This window comes from Leguminivora glycinivorella, chromosome Z (genome assembly GCF_023078275.1).
Source record: "Leguminivora glycinivorella isolate SPB_JAAS2020 chromosome Z, LegGlyc_1.1, whole genome shotgun sequence".
In the NCBI taxonomy this organism is placed as follows: domain Eukaryota; kingdom Metazoa; phylum Arthropoda; class Insecta; order Lepidoptera; family Tortricidae; genus Leguminivora; species Leguminivora glycinivorella.
Window position 1 is genome coordinate 16023604 of NC_062998.1, and position 14335 is coordinate 16037938.

General features: G+C 35.7%; 2 protein-coding genes across 2 annotated transcripts in view; one reads left to right on the top strand and one right to left on the bottom strand.

Annotated features, from left to right (window-relative positions):
• Positions 1-279: 279 nt before the first annotated feature.
• Positions 280-2639, bottom strand: LOC125241489 (COMM domain-containing protein 2-like). Its single transcript, XM_048150005.1, has 5 exons — positions 2388-2639; positions 1899-1976; positions 1408-1490; positions 692-865; positions 280-608 (listed from the first exon to the last, which is right to left on the bottom strand). The coding sequence occupies exons 1-5, from the start codon at positions 2452-2454 to the stop codon at positions 300-302; spliced, it is 711 nt and encodes a 236-aa protein (XP_048005962.1). The 5' UTR covers positions 2455-2639; the 3' UTR covers positions 280-299.
• Positions 2640-3405: 766 nt separating this feature from the next.
• LOC125241244 (AP-3 complex subunit delta) overlaps positions 3406-14335 on the top strand; it is a 35160-nt gene continuing 24230 nt past the window's right edge. Inside the window, exons 1-11 of the mRNA XM_048149615.1 lie at positions 3406-3642; positions 3721-3816; positions 4437-4706; positions 4782-4911; positions 5241-5380; positions 6879-6952; positions 7990-8138; positions 8594-8739; positions 9456-9657; positions 10785-10956; positions 11448-11613. Of these exons, the coding sequence (XP_048005572.1) occupies positions 3547-3642; positions 3721-3816; positions 4437-4706; positions 4782-4911; positions 5241-5380; positions 6879-6952; positions 7990-8138; positions 8594-8739; positions 9456-9657; positions 10785-10956; positions 11448-11613 (1641 nt within the window). The 5' untranslated portion in view covers positions 3406-3546. The remainder of the gene's footprint in view (positions 3643-3720; positions 3817-4436; positions 4707-4781; positions 4912-5240; positions 5381-6878; positions 6953-7989; positions 8139-8593; positions 8740-9455; positions 9658-10784; positions 10957-11447; positions 11614-14335) is intronic.

Below are 14335 nucleotides of genomic sequence, written 5' to 3' on the forward strand. Positions count from 1 at the left end.
AAATACAACTTTGCCCCCTCTTGTATAACAATAGTACATTTCGATACAAGTGCGAAAAAGAGGAAGTTCGAAACGAGTGGCGATAGATTAAAACACGACCAAAGGGAGTGTTTTAAATCGACACGAGTTCCGAATTTCCTTTTCGCACGTGTATCGTACGACGTTTTTCAGTACAGATGAGCCTCCGAAGTTTCGACCTGGCATATCTATAATGAACCACTTCTCGAACTAGTGCGTAAAAAAACCACCATCTGTACTGAAAAAATATATATACTCGTATAGGTACTTGTGTTTTATTTTTATTGTAAAGCTCTCTGGACCTTACGCACATGTTGTGTTTTTGATTCTTTTAAGGCAATGTCCAACTTATTTGCTAAATGCACGAGGTTAGACAAGTTGCATTGCAGTAGGATGTGTTGAATTGTATGTTGACATTGACGAGCGGTCTTGGCACTTTGGATAGGCATATTTGTTGTCTGATAAACATTATATGTATCTTCATTATTCTTCTTATCAGCTTGGGTTTTACCGAAGGGTTTAGGCATTGATAACACAAAATCTATTAAAATAGTAGGTCTCACTTCTTCATTGCTAATCCTTGATGCTACCTGAAAACAATATACATAACAATAGTATAATGTAATCATTGCTTAAAACCATAAATAAGTAACTTATTACACAAACAAAATACCTGAATTTCGAATCTCCATATTAAATCTTGATAGCTTGGATCCTTTATTTGAAGCAGGTTCAGGGCCTCAGATAACTCAGTTTTCTTTGTACTATAAAACTTCATCAATACCTCACTCTGCTCCTCTGTGAAGCCTGCTATTGCCAACGAAGACTTGAAGTCGGTCTCTAATAACTGAAAAGAAATGTTTACAAGTAAAAATATATTAATTCACTTACCTAAATGATAATTCTCTTAATTTCATTTCCAATTTAGGTCTCTAAGGAAGATGCCTCCACGAAATATAAGTATGAATATATTTTGTTTTAGTTTTCATTATACCAGTTTATCCTTTGATTGATTTATATGACAACACCAACGCTGTATATCTACCGGCTTTCTAGCTGTAATGATCACCGAGCAAAACTGCAGACAGTCTGACGGACAGATGGATGGACACGGAGAAACTAAAGTATTTAGTTTTTCATGGCTATTACTTTGGAAAGTGGTTTTACTACTCTTTAGACAAAACTATTACTACTATTAGATATGAAAAAAAGTTGTGTTAGAGTGCTATAAAAGTGATGAAAAATGATAGCAAAAATCCTGATCACCAAAATGTAATACGTAATACATCATCTTCTCATCTAGTTACAATTTCACCAAAATAAATTAACATTAGTTATCTAACTAGATGAAATTTTAACATGGAGACAGATTTGAATATTTATACTTACATTATGCTTGCATCCTTCTACAATCAAAGAAGTCAATGCATGGACCAGATTCTGTATAGCTGTTGATGACACATTCAGCTTTTCTGAAATACAAATTAATTATGGTAACTAATCAAAATCATCTATACTAGTAAAACATCCTATTCTATTGATTAGTCACACAGAGTGAGGCGTCATGAGGCAATGTGCTAATGGGAAAAACATCCAATGAAGCTTAGCTGAGCAGATTGCAAGTTGATTGGTCAATCATATTGCCTGGCAACACTGCTCACTTTGAGCGGTGTGGATCCAGGCATTAAAACAAGAACAACATAACGATTTTGTTAAGTTCATAAATGCATGTACGTTCTTAGAAATAAACAGATTAAATTTTTTTTAATTTTTTTTTGTTGTTCAGTGTGAGTAGTAGAACCTAAATTTCAATTTCTTGCTCCTATTGCAGGAAAGACCTGTAAGTTTCTTCACAAACTGAAATAGATGTAAGTTATTACCTGCAGCTATAGAGTATTTCTTCTGATTAATTCCATTATTTAAAAAATCAATGGCAAGTTTGCAAAAGTCAACCAACACTGGAAATGAAAAAATATTGTTATAATCAACAGCAAAATTATTCTATCACTTAAACTTAATTTTTAAAAACATTACACCTATTATTTGTACATGCTGAAACTGGTTTTAGATTGAATAAAATTTGTATAAAACTCATATTCATGGTTAAAAGTGGGTGTATAACTAATGAATCTGAAACATATACATATATGTAAAGGTATTAGGTATTGCAAATATCTACCGAAAAGAATACTAGGAGGGTTAAGAAAACCATATTTTCGTAAAATTTTGATGTGAAAATAACTCACTTCTACTAGAAAAACTAAAGAAAATAGCAAATAGTAGCACATTATACCAAGTCCAGATAAAAACTTGTTAGGCAGTTATTATAAAACACTGAAGTAACCATGTAAAAAAATATTGAATCCCACCTTGAGTAGAGTGTTGATGCAACAACCGCAAATGGTCCTTTTGTAGTTCACTAAGAAAAATAATCATCTTTGCTAAATAAGTATGTACTACAGCATCAAAAGTAAATACTTAGGAAAACAAGACAAAGGTTCACAGAATGAGCATAACACAGCGGATCATTCAAAGACTTCCAGTCCAATATGAATTTAGTCTTATTCAATTAAAACCAATAACAATATAAAAAAAAATAATACTGTAATGACACGATCAGAGGCAGCCTGGCGGATGTCAAATCAAAGATATTTCATGGCCCCTGTACACATATGGCCAACGGTTTCACCAACCCCCTTGGCCAAGCGTGTAGAGGGCTACTTGGCCGTAAGTTGGCAGTTGGCGCTTGCGCTTGCCGGCCAACCGATTGGTGTCGGCTTTTTGTCCACACATCAAAGGATCTTGGCGCCAATGGCCAACTGCGTTTACACGTTGGCGCTTCATTCAGTTGGTCGTCAGCCGTCAGAGAGGACAGTAGTGAAATATTTACGAAAATAATAAGTTTATCTATGCCAATAATAGTGTAGATTTTAGGAAATAAAATAACCTTGCAAATATTTAATGTATTTCCTAAAAAAGATAAATGTTCTTATCAGAATATTCAAAAAAATGATAATATTTCAAATAATTTAATTTTACTACGGGGTTATTATTTTTTAATCAAATTTTTCTGACAACGTCTATGACCTAGAATTTCCTAGACTTTTCCATTCCACGTCCATCTTTCATGAAGAGCCAATGCCAAGTGATTGGTTCGCCAATGTGTAAACAGCGGCTCTTATCTTGGCCAAGGGGTTTCACAAAGGGCTGGTGGAACCGTTGGCCATATGTGTACAGCGGCCATTACATCTTACTTCACATATATGCGATATATTTTATATTTAACGTAAAATTATTTGATTACTAACCAAATTCTAAAATACTATGATCTTCAACGATTTTTTCATTATGTGAACTTTTCTGCTCTTGTAACATTATTACGCCACGCAAGAAAAGTATGGAGACTCGAATTGACTCGTCAAATTCGTGACGTTTAGTATATAATTCCTCCCGATTTCTATTTTACAAGATATGGAGCTTCTCTAAAATATTGTTTTCCTCTAGATAGAAATAAACACCTGAAACATCATGGCTTTGAAAAAAGTTAAAGGCAATTTCGAACGTATGTTTGATAAAAACCTAACAGACTTAGTTCGCGGAATCAGAAATAACAAAGATATTGAGGTAAGTATATATTTATTTAAATTTATTTGAAAGTATTGAATACTGTATACATTTACACCATTTTCAATATATTTTCAGGCCAAGTACATAGCTCAGTGTATGGAAGAAATAAAAGTAGAGTTACGACAAGATAATATTGCAGTGAAAGCTAACGCCGTCGCTAAACTCACATACGTAAGTACATGTTATCAGTTACAAATACATGTGTACAATTGTATTTTACTGTTATCATATAGCTAATAATAAATGATTACTTTTTGGCCATCAGGAAACACGAGACTATGCGTAAAAATATAATAATGTAGCTAAAGGACACTAAAATTGTGTTAAGTTTATTTATACAATTGTATCTCAACTGTGTTGGAAGTTGTTTGTATTTGGTATGGCTTAAATTTAAACTTGAGCGGTCTTTTTAAAATAATTACCTTAAATATATTATATTATTATACATTCATAAATTTTGCATGTATATTTTTTCCAATATGATGTTATTTTCCCATATCTAATAAAAATGTCTTCATTTAAATAATCATAATAATGAGTCTAATCTTGTAAGTAATATTTTACTCACATCCTGGTTTCTGTTCAATCTAAAGAAGGTGATGTGACGGCAGTGACACAAGGTAGCTGTACGAACTCTGTCATAAAAAATGTAATATAATGATGTTTGAGTATATTAGAATTACCTTGTTAATTTCTAATTACCCGTTGAAAGACAATTGCAGTTTAAGCCTGTGTCAAAAATATTTTTTATTTTACATTTATTCATCTAATTATGTACTTAAATGTTTCAGTTACAAATGCTAGGATATGACATATCATGGGCTATATTCAATGTGATAGAAGTGATGAGCTCAAACAAGTTTACATATAAAAGAGTCGGGTACTTAGCCGCTAGTCAATCGTTCCATGCAGACTCGGAGCTGCTCATGCTGACCACAAACATGATCCGAAAGGACCTCAATGCTCAGAACCAGTATGAGGCAGGCCTTGCACTTAGTGGCCTTAGCTGTTTTATTTCACATGATTTAGCAAGGGATCTAGCAAATGATATCATGACCTTGGTTAGTATACATTCAATTTTTATTCTATAATCTTCAGCCAAGAGATTTTGTATTATAATTGTTTTTACATTTTAGATGAGTTCCACAAAGCCTTATCTAAGGATGAAGGCTGTGCTGATGATGTACAAAGTATTCCTTAGGTATCCAGAAGCACTTAGACCAGCATTTCCCAAACTAAAGGAAAAGTTGGAGGATCCAGACCCAGGTAAGCACAGCAAAGTGGAAACAGTTTTTAAACAAAATGGGGGTAATATAGAAACCCTATTAATTGTACTATTTTGGTATTGTTTTAGAGACATAGTTATCATAATCATACTTTGGAGTTTTTGTTTAACAATGATTATACATGCGATGTAAAATTATTAAAAAAGGTACAGTCTACAATAAAAGTTTACATAAAAAAATAATATAACAAATACCCATTCAACACACTCAATAAACTTTTTTGGGAATTAACTGCAATGAATCCATATAAGTTATGAAGGCATGTCCTGTAAACTAATGTAGGTATAATGAAATGAATATTTATTTCAGGAGTTCAGTCAGCAGCAGTAAATGTTGTTTGTGAATTGGCAAGAAAGAATCCCAAAAATTACCTCTCATTGGCCCCCGTGTTCTTCAAGCTAATGACTACTTCCACCAATAACTGGATGCTGATCAAGATCATCAAACTGGTATGTACAGTAATGTACTTTTAAATTATACCCAAAAAATAAAGTTTAGTTTCAATATTAAGTACCTGTGAAACTATTATATCTACTGAATCCCATTATATGCTATTTATATATACTGAATGGAAGTAAATTGTAGGTATGATTCTATTCACAAATGATGCAAGAGGATTATAAAAATCATTTGAATAGTCTTTTTACTTTTTAAAAGTAAAGTTTACTTTAACTACACGAGGTCCCTTAAGATTGTAAGATGCAGCAGCGCTATATTATACTGTTATAAATATTATTTTTAAAATCAGTTGGGATTGTTGGGAAGTTTGTAGCTTGATTGGTATAATCTGAAAACTTCTTACATACTGTAAAATTGTTTTACTAATTAGATTTCAAAGAACAACTTTTATAATTATGAAATATTTATATGATAATTTCATTCTAATCAGGATAAACAGAAACATACTCTAATTAGATCATTTAAATTCTAGAAGCGTCAAATCCTATACATATATAATCAAATCAAAACCTATCGCCATACACTGTGTTGTAAAATTACTAGAAAAGTAATTTTGTGAGTTATAAAATTTCCAGTACCCTTACTAAAAGTCACTGACATACTAAATTACTATAGTTTCATGTTGTTTTATTTCTAAGATTCCTTTAGGTTTAAGGTCCTTTAGGTTAGGTTTTTAAATTGTAACATTAATTGTCTAGGGTAAGATATAAAAAACAGTCCAACTTAATATTAAAATTATACATTTATAACTCTTTACAAAAAGTTACCTACTGTGAACCAGTCTCTCCTACGACGCTAACGTCTTCATAAACTATTGCCTACGTTCGCACTAATACGTCCGTAATATGAGCGAAAACTAAAGAGACTCGCAGTAACTTTCAGTGACTCGTGGTAAGGGTGTTGTTTGTCACATTCATACCTTACAAGAACCTGAACAATTGGAATTTTTTGATTTTAGTAGACGGTACATATCGAGAATTCATGACAAAAGCCATAATATACATTTTGCGCATTTTTAAAGGATTACAGAATAAAATTATAGACAAAGTGGATAATCCCATTAATTTATGTAACTTACAGTTTTTGGTAATTCTTCACAGTTTGGTTTAATGACACATTACGAACCTGATATCGGAAGAAAAATAACACAAAGCCTCATAGATATTATTTGCAGGTACCTGTAGATGAAACATGTTTACCAGCTGCTAGACTCATTACACCCCACCACAATGATTGAATACAATTTTGTTCTAAATATCACTGATAAACACTATATTGACTATGGATGATCACCTTTTTAGCACTTTTTGTCTTATTTTGTTGCTGTGCAGGATGAAAAGATAAACGTGAACGTCCACAAAAGAAAAAGGAAATGATCATATCGGTTAAGATGTCCGTTATTGCTAATGGTCGCAACGTGTAGTCATCATAGTAGACAGCCGCTTCTGCATAAGCAAGTCTTATGCGGTGTCATTGTGTTTGTTGCAGTTTGGTGCCTTAACCCCATTAGAGCCCCGACTTGGCAAGAAACTGATAGAACCATTAACTAATTTAATTCATAGGTGAGTTGGTCACATTTCATTTTCAATTAAATCTTGCCTATAATGGTCTAAAGGTAAAGTCTGTTCGGTGTAGTCTATTAACAACGTGACCATTGACTTCTCATAGAAATGACACGGTTTGTAATTAGGTTCATCTAAAAGGCTTTCATTGCTTCTTCTGCTAACACCACCTCATTTTACTTTAACTGAGTATTTTCTTTACCACATATTTCTAAGTAGTTTAAGCGCACAATCTGGCGTACGAGTACTTTCATTGCTTTTTAGTTTCGTACCGAGTGTAATGGCCGTAAAGATGACCATCATTTATCTGTCGTGTTGTGGTTTGTCGAGACATCAGAGCGACAATCGGTTTGCATATTTTTCTGAAGTAATGCACGCTGCATTACACTGAACCACACTAAATGTATGAAATCGATTGCTTAACGACACAACAGGGCAATCCTATTTAACAAAATAAATACCTTCTTGATATAAATAATAAATTGTGAAATCATTATGATGTAAATAAATTATGCATCCTTATACTATACATACCGTTTTGTATTAAAACAATAATGCACAGCATACAAACAGCATCAGTATGAGAGGCTTTCTATACCTAGATACAAGCAAGTAGCGACTAATTCCTAGTTGTTGTCTGCCTTCACAGCCAACTGAAACATCACATGCTTAATAGCTACATATTTTATGAAATATAATAATTGTTACTTTCGATAACGAGGGCCATACCCATCTTCAAACCTATACTACAGAAAAGCAATGTAGGGGTCTCCAAATTCAGACCGCCTGGAAAATAGAGGTCCAGCCCTTGGAAAAACTGACTAACTGAGTTTGAATACGCTTGAGCTAGTCGAATGATTAGCAGGTAGCTATCGGTCTACAACTTACATGCAATACAAACGGAATAAGTAACTTCTAGGAGTTCCCGCGCAACCTGTCCATGTAGTAGTTCTGTGTGTCTGTGTTGTAAAGTGTTTGAAGACGGGGATGAGTGTAAGCGGTGGCAGAACGACGGTTAACGTCCGTGCATATTCCAGTACATCAGCGATGTCGCTCCTGTACGAGTGCATCAACACGGTGATCGCTGTGATTATCAGCATCAGCAGCGGCATGCCCGGCCACGCCGCCTCCGTGCAGCTCTGCGTGCAGAAACTGAGGATACTCATTGAAGATAGCGATCAAAACTGTAAGATTCTACCTTAATATTACTACGGGTTTCGATAAGTCTATGGGTAAATGTGATGGAAGCACCACTGACGGTGTTACCACAACTTGCGCTCTCGCGCCCGAGCCCGGGTTGTTCTTTGATGCTTGGAGTCGCGCGCGTGATTTGCGAGACCGCTAGGAATCAAATCAATATTTCTGCAGCGTAGCGGGAAGTGTCATGAAAGGCTGTATTTGCCTATTAAGTCAGGCCACATTTTATATCCCCCAAAAAATTTTACCCTTAGTTTTATATCCAAATTTATTGGAGGTCCAAATGAAATAGAAGTGAATTTTTTTTTCACCTCACTCCAATACCCTTATTGATATTTTTTTTTTATTGCTCTGAGGTGTGTGGCAGTAGAAAATTACCGTTTTATGATCAATTATTTTTTAAATGTTGCATTTACGTGAGCTTACTCCAATATTTGTCTCTAGTGAAATACCTGGGCTTGCTGGCGATGTCGCGCATCCTTAAGTCTCACCCGAAGTCAGTGCAGGCACATAAGGACCTGGTGCTCGCCTGTCTGGATGACAAGGACGAGTCCATCAGGCTTCGCGCTCTGGGGCTGTTGTACGGAATGGTTAGTACCGTACTGTTAGGTATATTACTGTCCTAATTAACTCGCTTCGGATCGACGATCGGCCTCCGATCAGGGTACGACTTTGTTTTGAAAAGTCCGTTAAAGTAACTTATAGTTTTTAAATATTCGTACGCATTTTATCCTTTATATATTGTCTGGAAGTGGGGTGAAACGAGTCGGTTTATGCCCTAGTAGTACCTATAATCAAAGACATACTCGTATGTAACTCCGTATAGACAGATAAATTCTAAGAAAAAACGTACCTCAGAACAGTCAGAACCATACAGAAAAAGATACGGTGGGCTAGATGGCGCTAATATTAATATTTGACATTTTAACACATATCAAGTTAAGAATATGGGCCAAATTCTCAAAATGGAGGTTCAAAAGTTTTAAGCTTGTGTCGAGAGATGGCTGTCTTGCACTGTGATTACACATTTTACGTTGACAGTAACTCTCTATAATATTCCATCCTCTTTGCTTAATACGGTCAAGTAAGTCATGTTACTTAAAAATGGTACGAAATTAAAATTTTCTATGGATGATAATTTGATAAACCTTTGCTTTGCTTTGAAAAGATTCGTCAAATGATACCGCCAACGTCATTGTTTAGGAAGGCACGTGCTTTATGAAGACGGTGAGCCCGATATTTTTAAAATTGCTGCCTTTTTTTAAATACAAGATTTGCTTGACCATCTTTATTGATCACCCACCAGGTGTCAAAGAAAAATCTAATGGAAATAGTGAAGAAGCTGATGGTCCACATGGAGCGCGCGGAGGGCACGCTGTACCGGGACGAGCTGCTCACGCGCATGATCGAGATCTGCTCGCAGAACAACTACCAGCACGTGGTCGACTTCGAGTGGTACGTCGCCGTGCTTTCCGAGCTCACCGAGATGGAGACGAGCGCCAAACACGGTGATTATTACTCATTTTAATAATTACTCATTCTAAAAACCGTTAAACAGTTTTTGGTCAAGTTCTAGGAGTAAATCAATAAACTACAATTAGGGTTGACAAGCCGGCAATCTCATCACCCAGATTGATTATTTGAGTAAAAGCTCAATACGGGTAAGTGTGTCATAGGCACTGGTCCCACCGCGAGCTAGTAAACTATGAGCTATCGGCTAGAAAACGAACAAAAGATAATCACTCCCGTGTAAATAAAAGAGACACGGGGATGTTTATAGTTACTCGTCCAGCGGTGAGCTATCAATATCGCCGTGTCTTGTTTGCATGGGAGTGCTTATTATTTGTTCGTTTTTATAGCCGATAGCTCATAGCTTACTAGCTGGCGGTGGGACCAGTGCCATAAGGAGAATTGTGTGAAGTGTGTCTGGCCTTCACAATTGGCTGTTTTACTCATTGTCACTGGTGGTTTTGCGAGTTCATTTTTGCATCTTACTACTTACGAATAGTGGTAAACGTATTGAACTCTCAATATACACTGATCATCGTTTAAATAGGCCAAATAGGAAGGCCAGACACACTTCCCCTCATGATTATGAGTCTTATGACACACTTACCCGTATAAACCTTACACTACAATTTAGCTTTCACTAGCAGGGCTGACCCGGTAATCTGATCGTTTAATTATTTGAGTATGATATAATTGTATTTGCCTCCTTTTTAAGGTTTCATTCTGTTTTACTGTTTATATGGGTAGGCTGATACCTTTTCCCAACAGATAAGCACTTGAAAGGGTAAGCCAATCGCTATTGGGTGAATGGCTGAATGACTATAGTGCTTTATCTCGGCAGATGTAAATCAGTCACAATAATAGTAAAGGTGTAAGGTACATTTTTTGAGTAACACATAATCAATCCATCAAGATCATGCAATAATATTTTCATTATAATTGTCTTACAATTTTTATGCTTATTATAAAATTATTACTAACATACTATTGACATATATTTGGAATTTATTTGTTATACAATACTTCATCGAAATTAAATTCAAAATATTCTGTTAGATTATAGAAACTTGTTTTAATCTACATATAGCTAGTATTGATACAATGTGACATGCAAGTTGTTTTCCAGGCGTGATCCTCGGCACTCAGCTGTTGGAGGTGGGAGCGCGGGTGGCGGACGTGCGTGAGTTTGCCGCGCGCGAGTGCGCCGCGTTGGCCGCGCGCGCCGCCGCCTCCCCGCCGGGGCCTGCGTCAAGGGAGGTGCTCTACGCTGCCGCCTATGTGCTCGCCGAGTATTGCCAGTGAGTGACCATATTACATGATATTCAAGTTGTTTCCATGCAACCATCATATTCGGCACTCAGCTGTTGGAGGTTGGAGCCTCAGTAGCGCACTTGTGTGGTCATCATGAGACATATACTGGGCACACTGCTTACAACGAACGCGCTTTAGTTGTCTGTCATTGTCGAAAGTCGAGGTTGCCATCGCGAGAAAATAATATACAGTTAGGTAATACGTATCTACATACCTATGTATTTTGTATTTTATTAATAAAAATGTAAACAAATTAACACAAATAATAAATTTATCGTTTCGATTTAGGTACAAGAAATTGGTGACATATCTAAAAACTAATCTCGCTAGTCAGGCTAACTTTTCGTAGTAGCTTTTCTCTGCTAAGATTTAAAATTTTGGGATCTGCTACGAGCGCAGCATTAAGGAAATGTCTGCAGCAAATGCGTTAAATGTCAATTTTTTTATCGATCACGATTAAATTGGTTGCTTTTAACAGGGAGGAAGACGTGATGCGCAACGCGATCTCTCCGCTGCTGCTGTGCGCGGGCGCGGGCGGCGGCGCGATGCGAGCCCGCGCCGTGTGCGTGCACGCCGCCTTCAAACTGGCGGCGCGTCTGCTCGCGCGCTACGAGGCGCGCCGGGACCAAGCTGCCGCGCTCTCGGTAAGGCTTTATTTGATCCGTATAATAATTGTATGAAGAGAGAAATATATTTAAGGTACAGCGGGACAAAACTCGAATGGGGGGCAAATGTAACTGGTCCATTTTTTCCATGTTTTACAATGTTTGCATTATTAAATAGAGTGTCCACCGGTTATATATGGTAGACGTGTTCAGTGGATACATGTATAACTCAACATCATAGTGTAATAATGGAAAAAATGGATCAGTTACAATTCCCCCAGTCGAGATTTGCCCCGCTGTTTGCTTAAAAACACCCTTCACTCACACTACCTCAATTTACTGTGAAAGGTCAGTGACCCTTAATTTTTTTCAAGAGTGTCATTTTGAGTTTGTAGTCAACTACTGACCTCCTTCGAGAAATTAAAACTCTAAAAAGGGTAGCATACAAGAAGACAGAGAAAGAATACGCGTCATCTAGCTTTCCTTCTCTGTTCATGTCTCATGTGAATTTAATTTACTTACCTAAATATGTAGATAACGTTCCTTACCCAGTTGATTGTTTACCTAGGTGTATTTCAAATTACTTTGCACTTCATTTTGCGTTACTTTTCTACATTTAGATAAAAAATCGTCAGCCTGCCTATCTCTGCAAAACATTAACAAAGACGCGTGTGAAGGCCGATACCTCCAGGCAGACAATTATGGTCGCGTGATAAATGATAAAACATCAGGCTGTCCCTATCGCACTATTTGTAAGTGCGATAGGGACGGCACGATGTTTTATCATTTATCGCGCGACCATGATTGCCCTGCAGGTCTTCAGAGGCCTGTACGGGAAGCATGGTCGCGCGATAGACGATAAAATATCAGGCCGTCCCTATCGCACTTAGAAATAGTGCGATAGGGACGGCCTGCTATTTTATCACTTATCTCGCGACCATAATTGCCTGCCTGTGCTGCGCATTACGTATATACGGGTTGTATTAAAGACTATCAGATATTTTCTTTATTCTTTTTGGTCGTTAGGTTTTTTATCATTTATTTTAATACAAAAATAAAGCATGTGTATAAAATTAAACCTAATGAATAGAGTACAGAGCTAGTATCGCATATCTTATCCAATACCGATACCGCCATCGCCATCTGCATCAGACTCTTGATCTTACCCAATTTCCGAGTCTCTTCTCTTAATTTCAGTTCCTTGAGTTGAAAATGTTGAAACTCATACTTAGTATTAAATAAAACACAAATACATATAAAAATCACAATATAATTTTAAATTATGGCTTAGGCCCTGTACCAGTTGCAGTCGCCACGTCTGTAAAGCCCCTTGTAGTTTCTTTTAAATGGCTAAATACCTAGATGTCATGTCATAAACATCTGTGATGTAACTGAAAATTAAAAAACATCGCTCAAAGATAAGGTTCAAATTAGCATGGCAAAAAATACAGTGCAGTCAAAATACCATCAAAATACGAAAAAGCATATGTCAATGTCAATATCACTGCCGTATGCCGTATTTCAGGCCATAAGGGCTGTTTTCTCAAATATGAAAAAATCTCAAAAGCAGAATTTTAATAAGACTTTCTAGGAAAATTATTTTGAACTTGATATGTAGAACAATTTTTAAAAGTTGTACAAAAAAAATCTGAACTAAGTTTCTAACTATATGAAAAGCATTTTTATCTTAGATTGCATATTTTAGTATCGTAACGAATTTTCTTTCAAATAAAATTTAAGATTTGGGAATTTAAACTTCTCTAGTTTCTACATTTAATGGGTATTTTTACCCATTAAATGTAGGAGTAAGAGAACTATAAATTCCAAAATTGGTCAACGTAACGTAACTAAGAAAGAAAAAAAATGGGACCATCAACTTTTTAAGTCTTTTCCTGCTAAAAATCTAAAAAGGTAACAAAATAAGTGATATCAGGATTATTGTTTTATGTCACGATGCCTGCACGTATCAAATGTTTCTTTTTAACCCAGTGGTTGACTGGTAGAGAAGGCCTTAAGGCATTATGTCCACCATTTGTACTTAGTGTTTTATGTGCAATAAAGAATAAATAAATAAATAAAATAATGTACGCAGAAAAAAAAAAGATGTGATCAAACTTAAACTGACATTGGGGTTACTTTGATACACTATATTTTTTTTAATGATAATCGAATGTAATTCCTTACAAAAGTATTTTATCTCAAGAAAAGATAAAAAAAATGGTTTGCAAAGTCAAATATTACAACTCTTTAACGCTATTTTGAGGTTACTTTGATCAAGAATAAAAATTACCATCTTCAAAAAACCAACTTTATTTGCAATTGTTTCAATATTTATCATAAGAAGAGATCCAATTATCAGCCTCAACTCAACAAGTACCGTGACATAATCAGACAATAATCAACTATGTGTCATTATGGTCAATGTTACCCCATGCAAGTGATCAAAGACACCCCACAGAGTAAATCATTAGTAGTAAATACCTAGTTTGACTTTATGATACAAAATTCAATACAATGGTATAGATAAACACATTTCTGGCAAGCTAATATTCACTGTGAACCTTTTACTTTAATACCCACTACGTTAGTTTAGAAGTATATTTAAACATGAAAAATAGCAACAAACTATGCTTTTATTTTGACACGTTATCCGCACTGCCCACGACCATACTTACTTATTCACCGCGTCAGAGCACCATATAACTATAGAGGTTGGTTAAGCGTTATGATATGTGTAGATTTCATTACCGACTACTCATAA

What these genes read in the sequence shown, in the direction of transcription:
- LOC125241489 (XM_048150005.1), bottom strand. Translation starts at nt 2,454, where the DNA reads ATGATTATTTTTCTTAGTGAACTACAAAAGGACCATTTGCGGTTGTTG. An exon ending in GAAATACTCTATAGCTGCAG is followed by an intron (nt 1,491 to 1,898) that starts GTAATAACTTAC and finishes TTTGTATTTCAG; the next exon opens with AAAAGCTGAATGTGTCATCA. An exon ending in TAGAAGGATGCAAGCATAAT is followed by an intron (nt 866 to 1,407) that starts GTAAGTATAAAT and finishes ATTTCTTTTCAG; the next exon opens with TTATTAGAGACCGACTTCAA.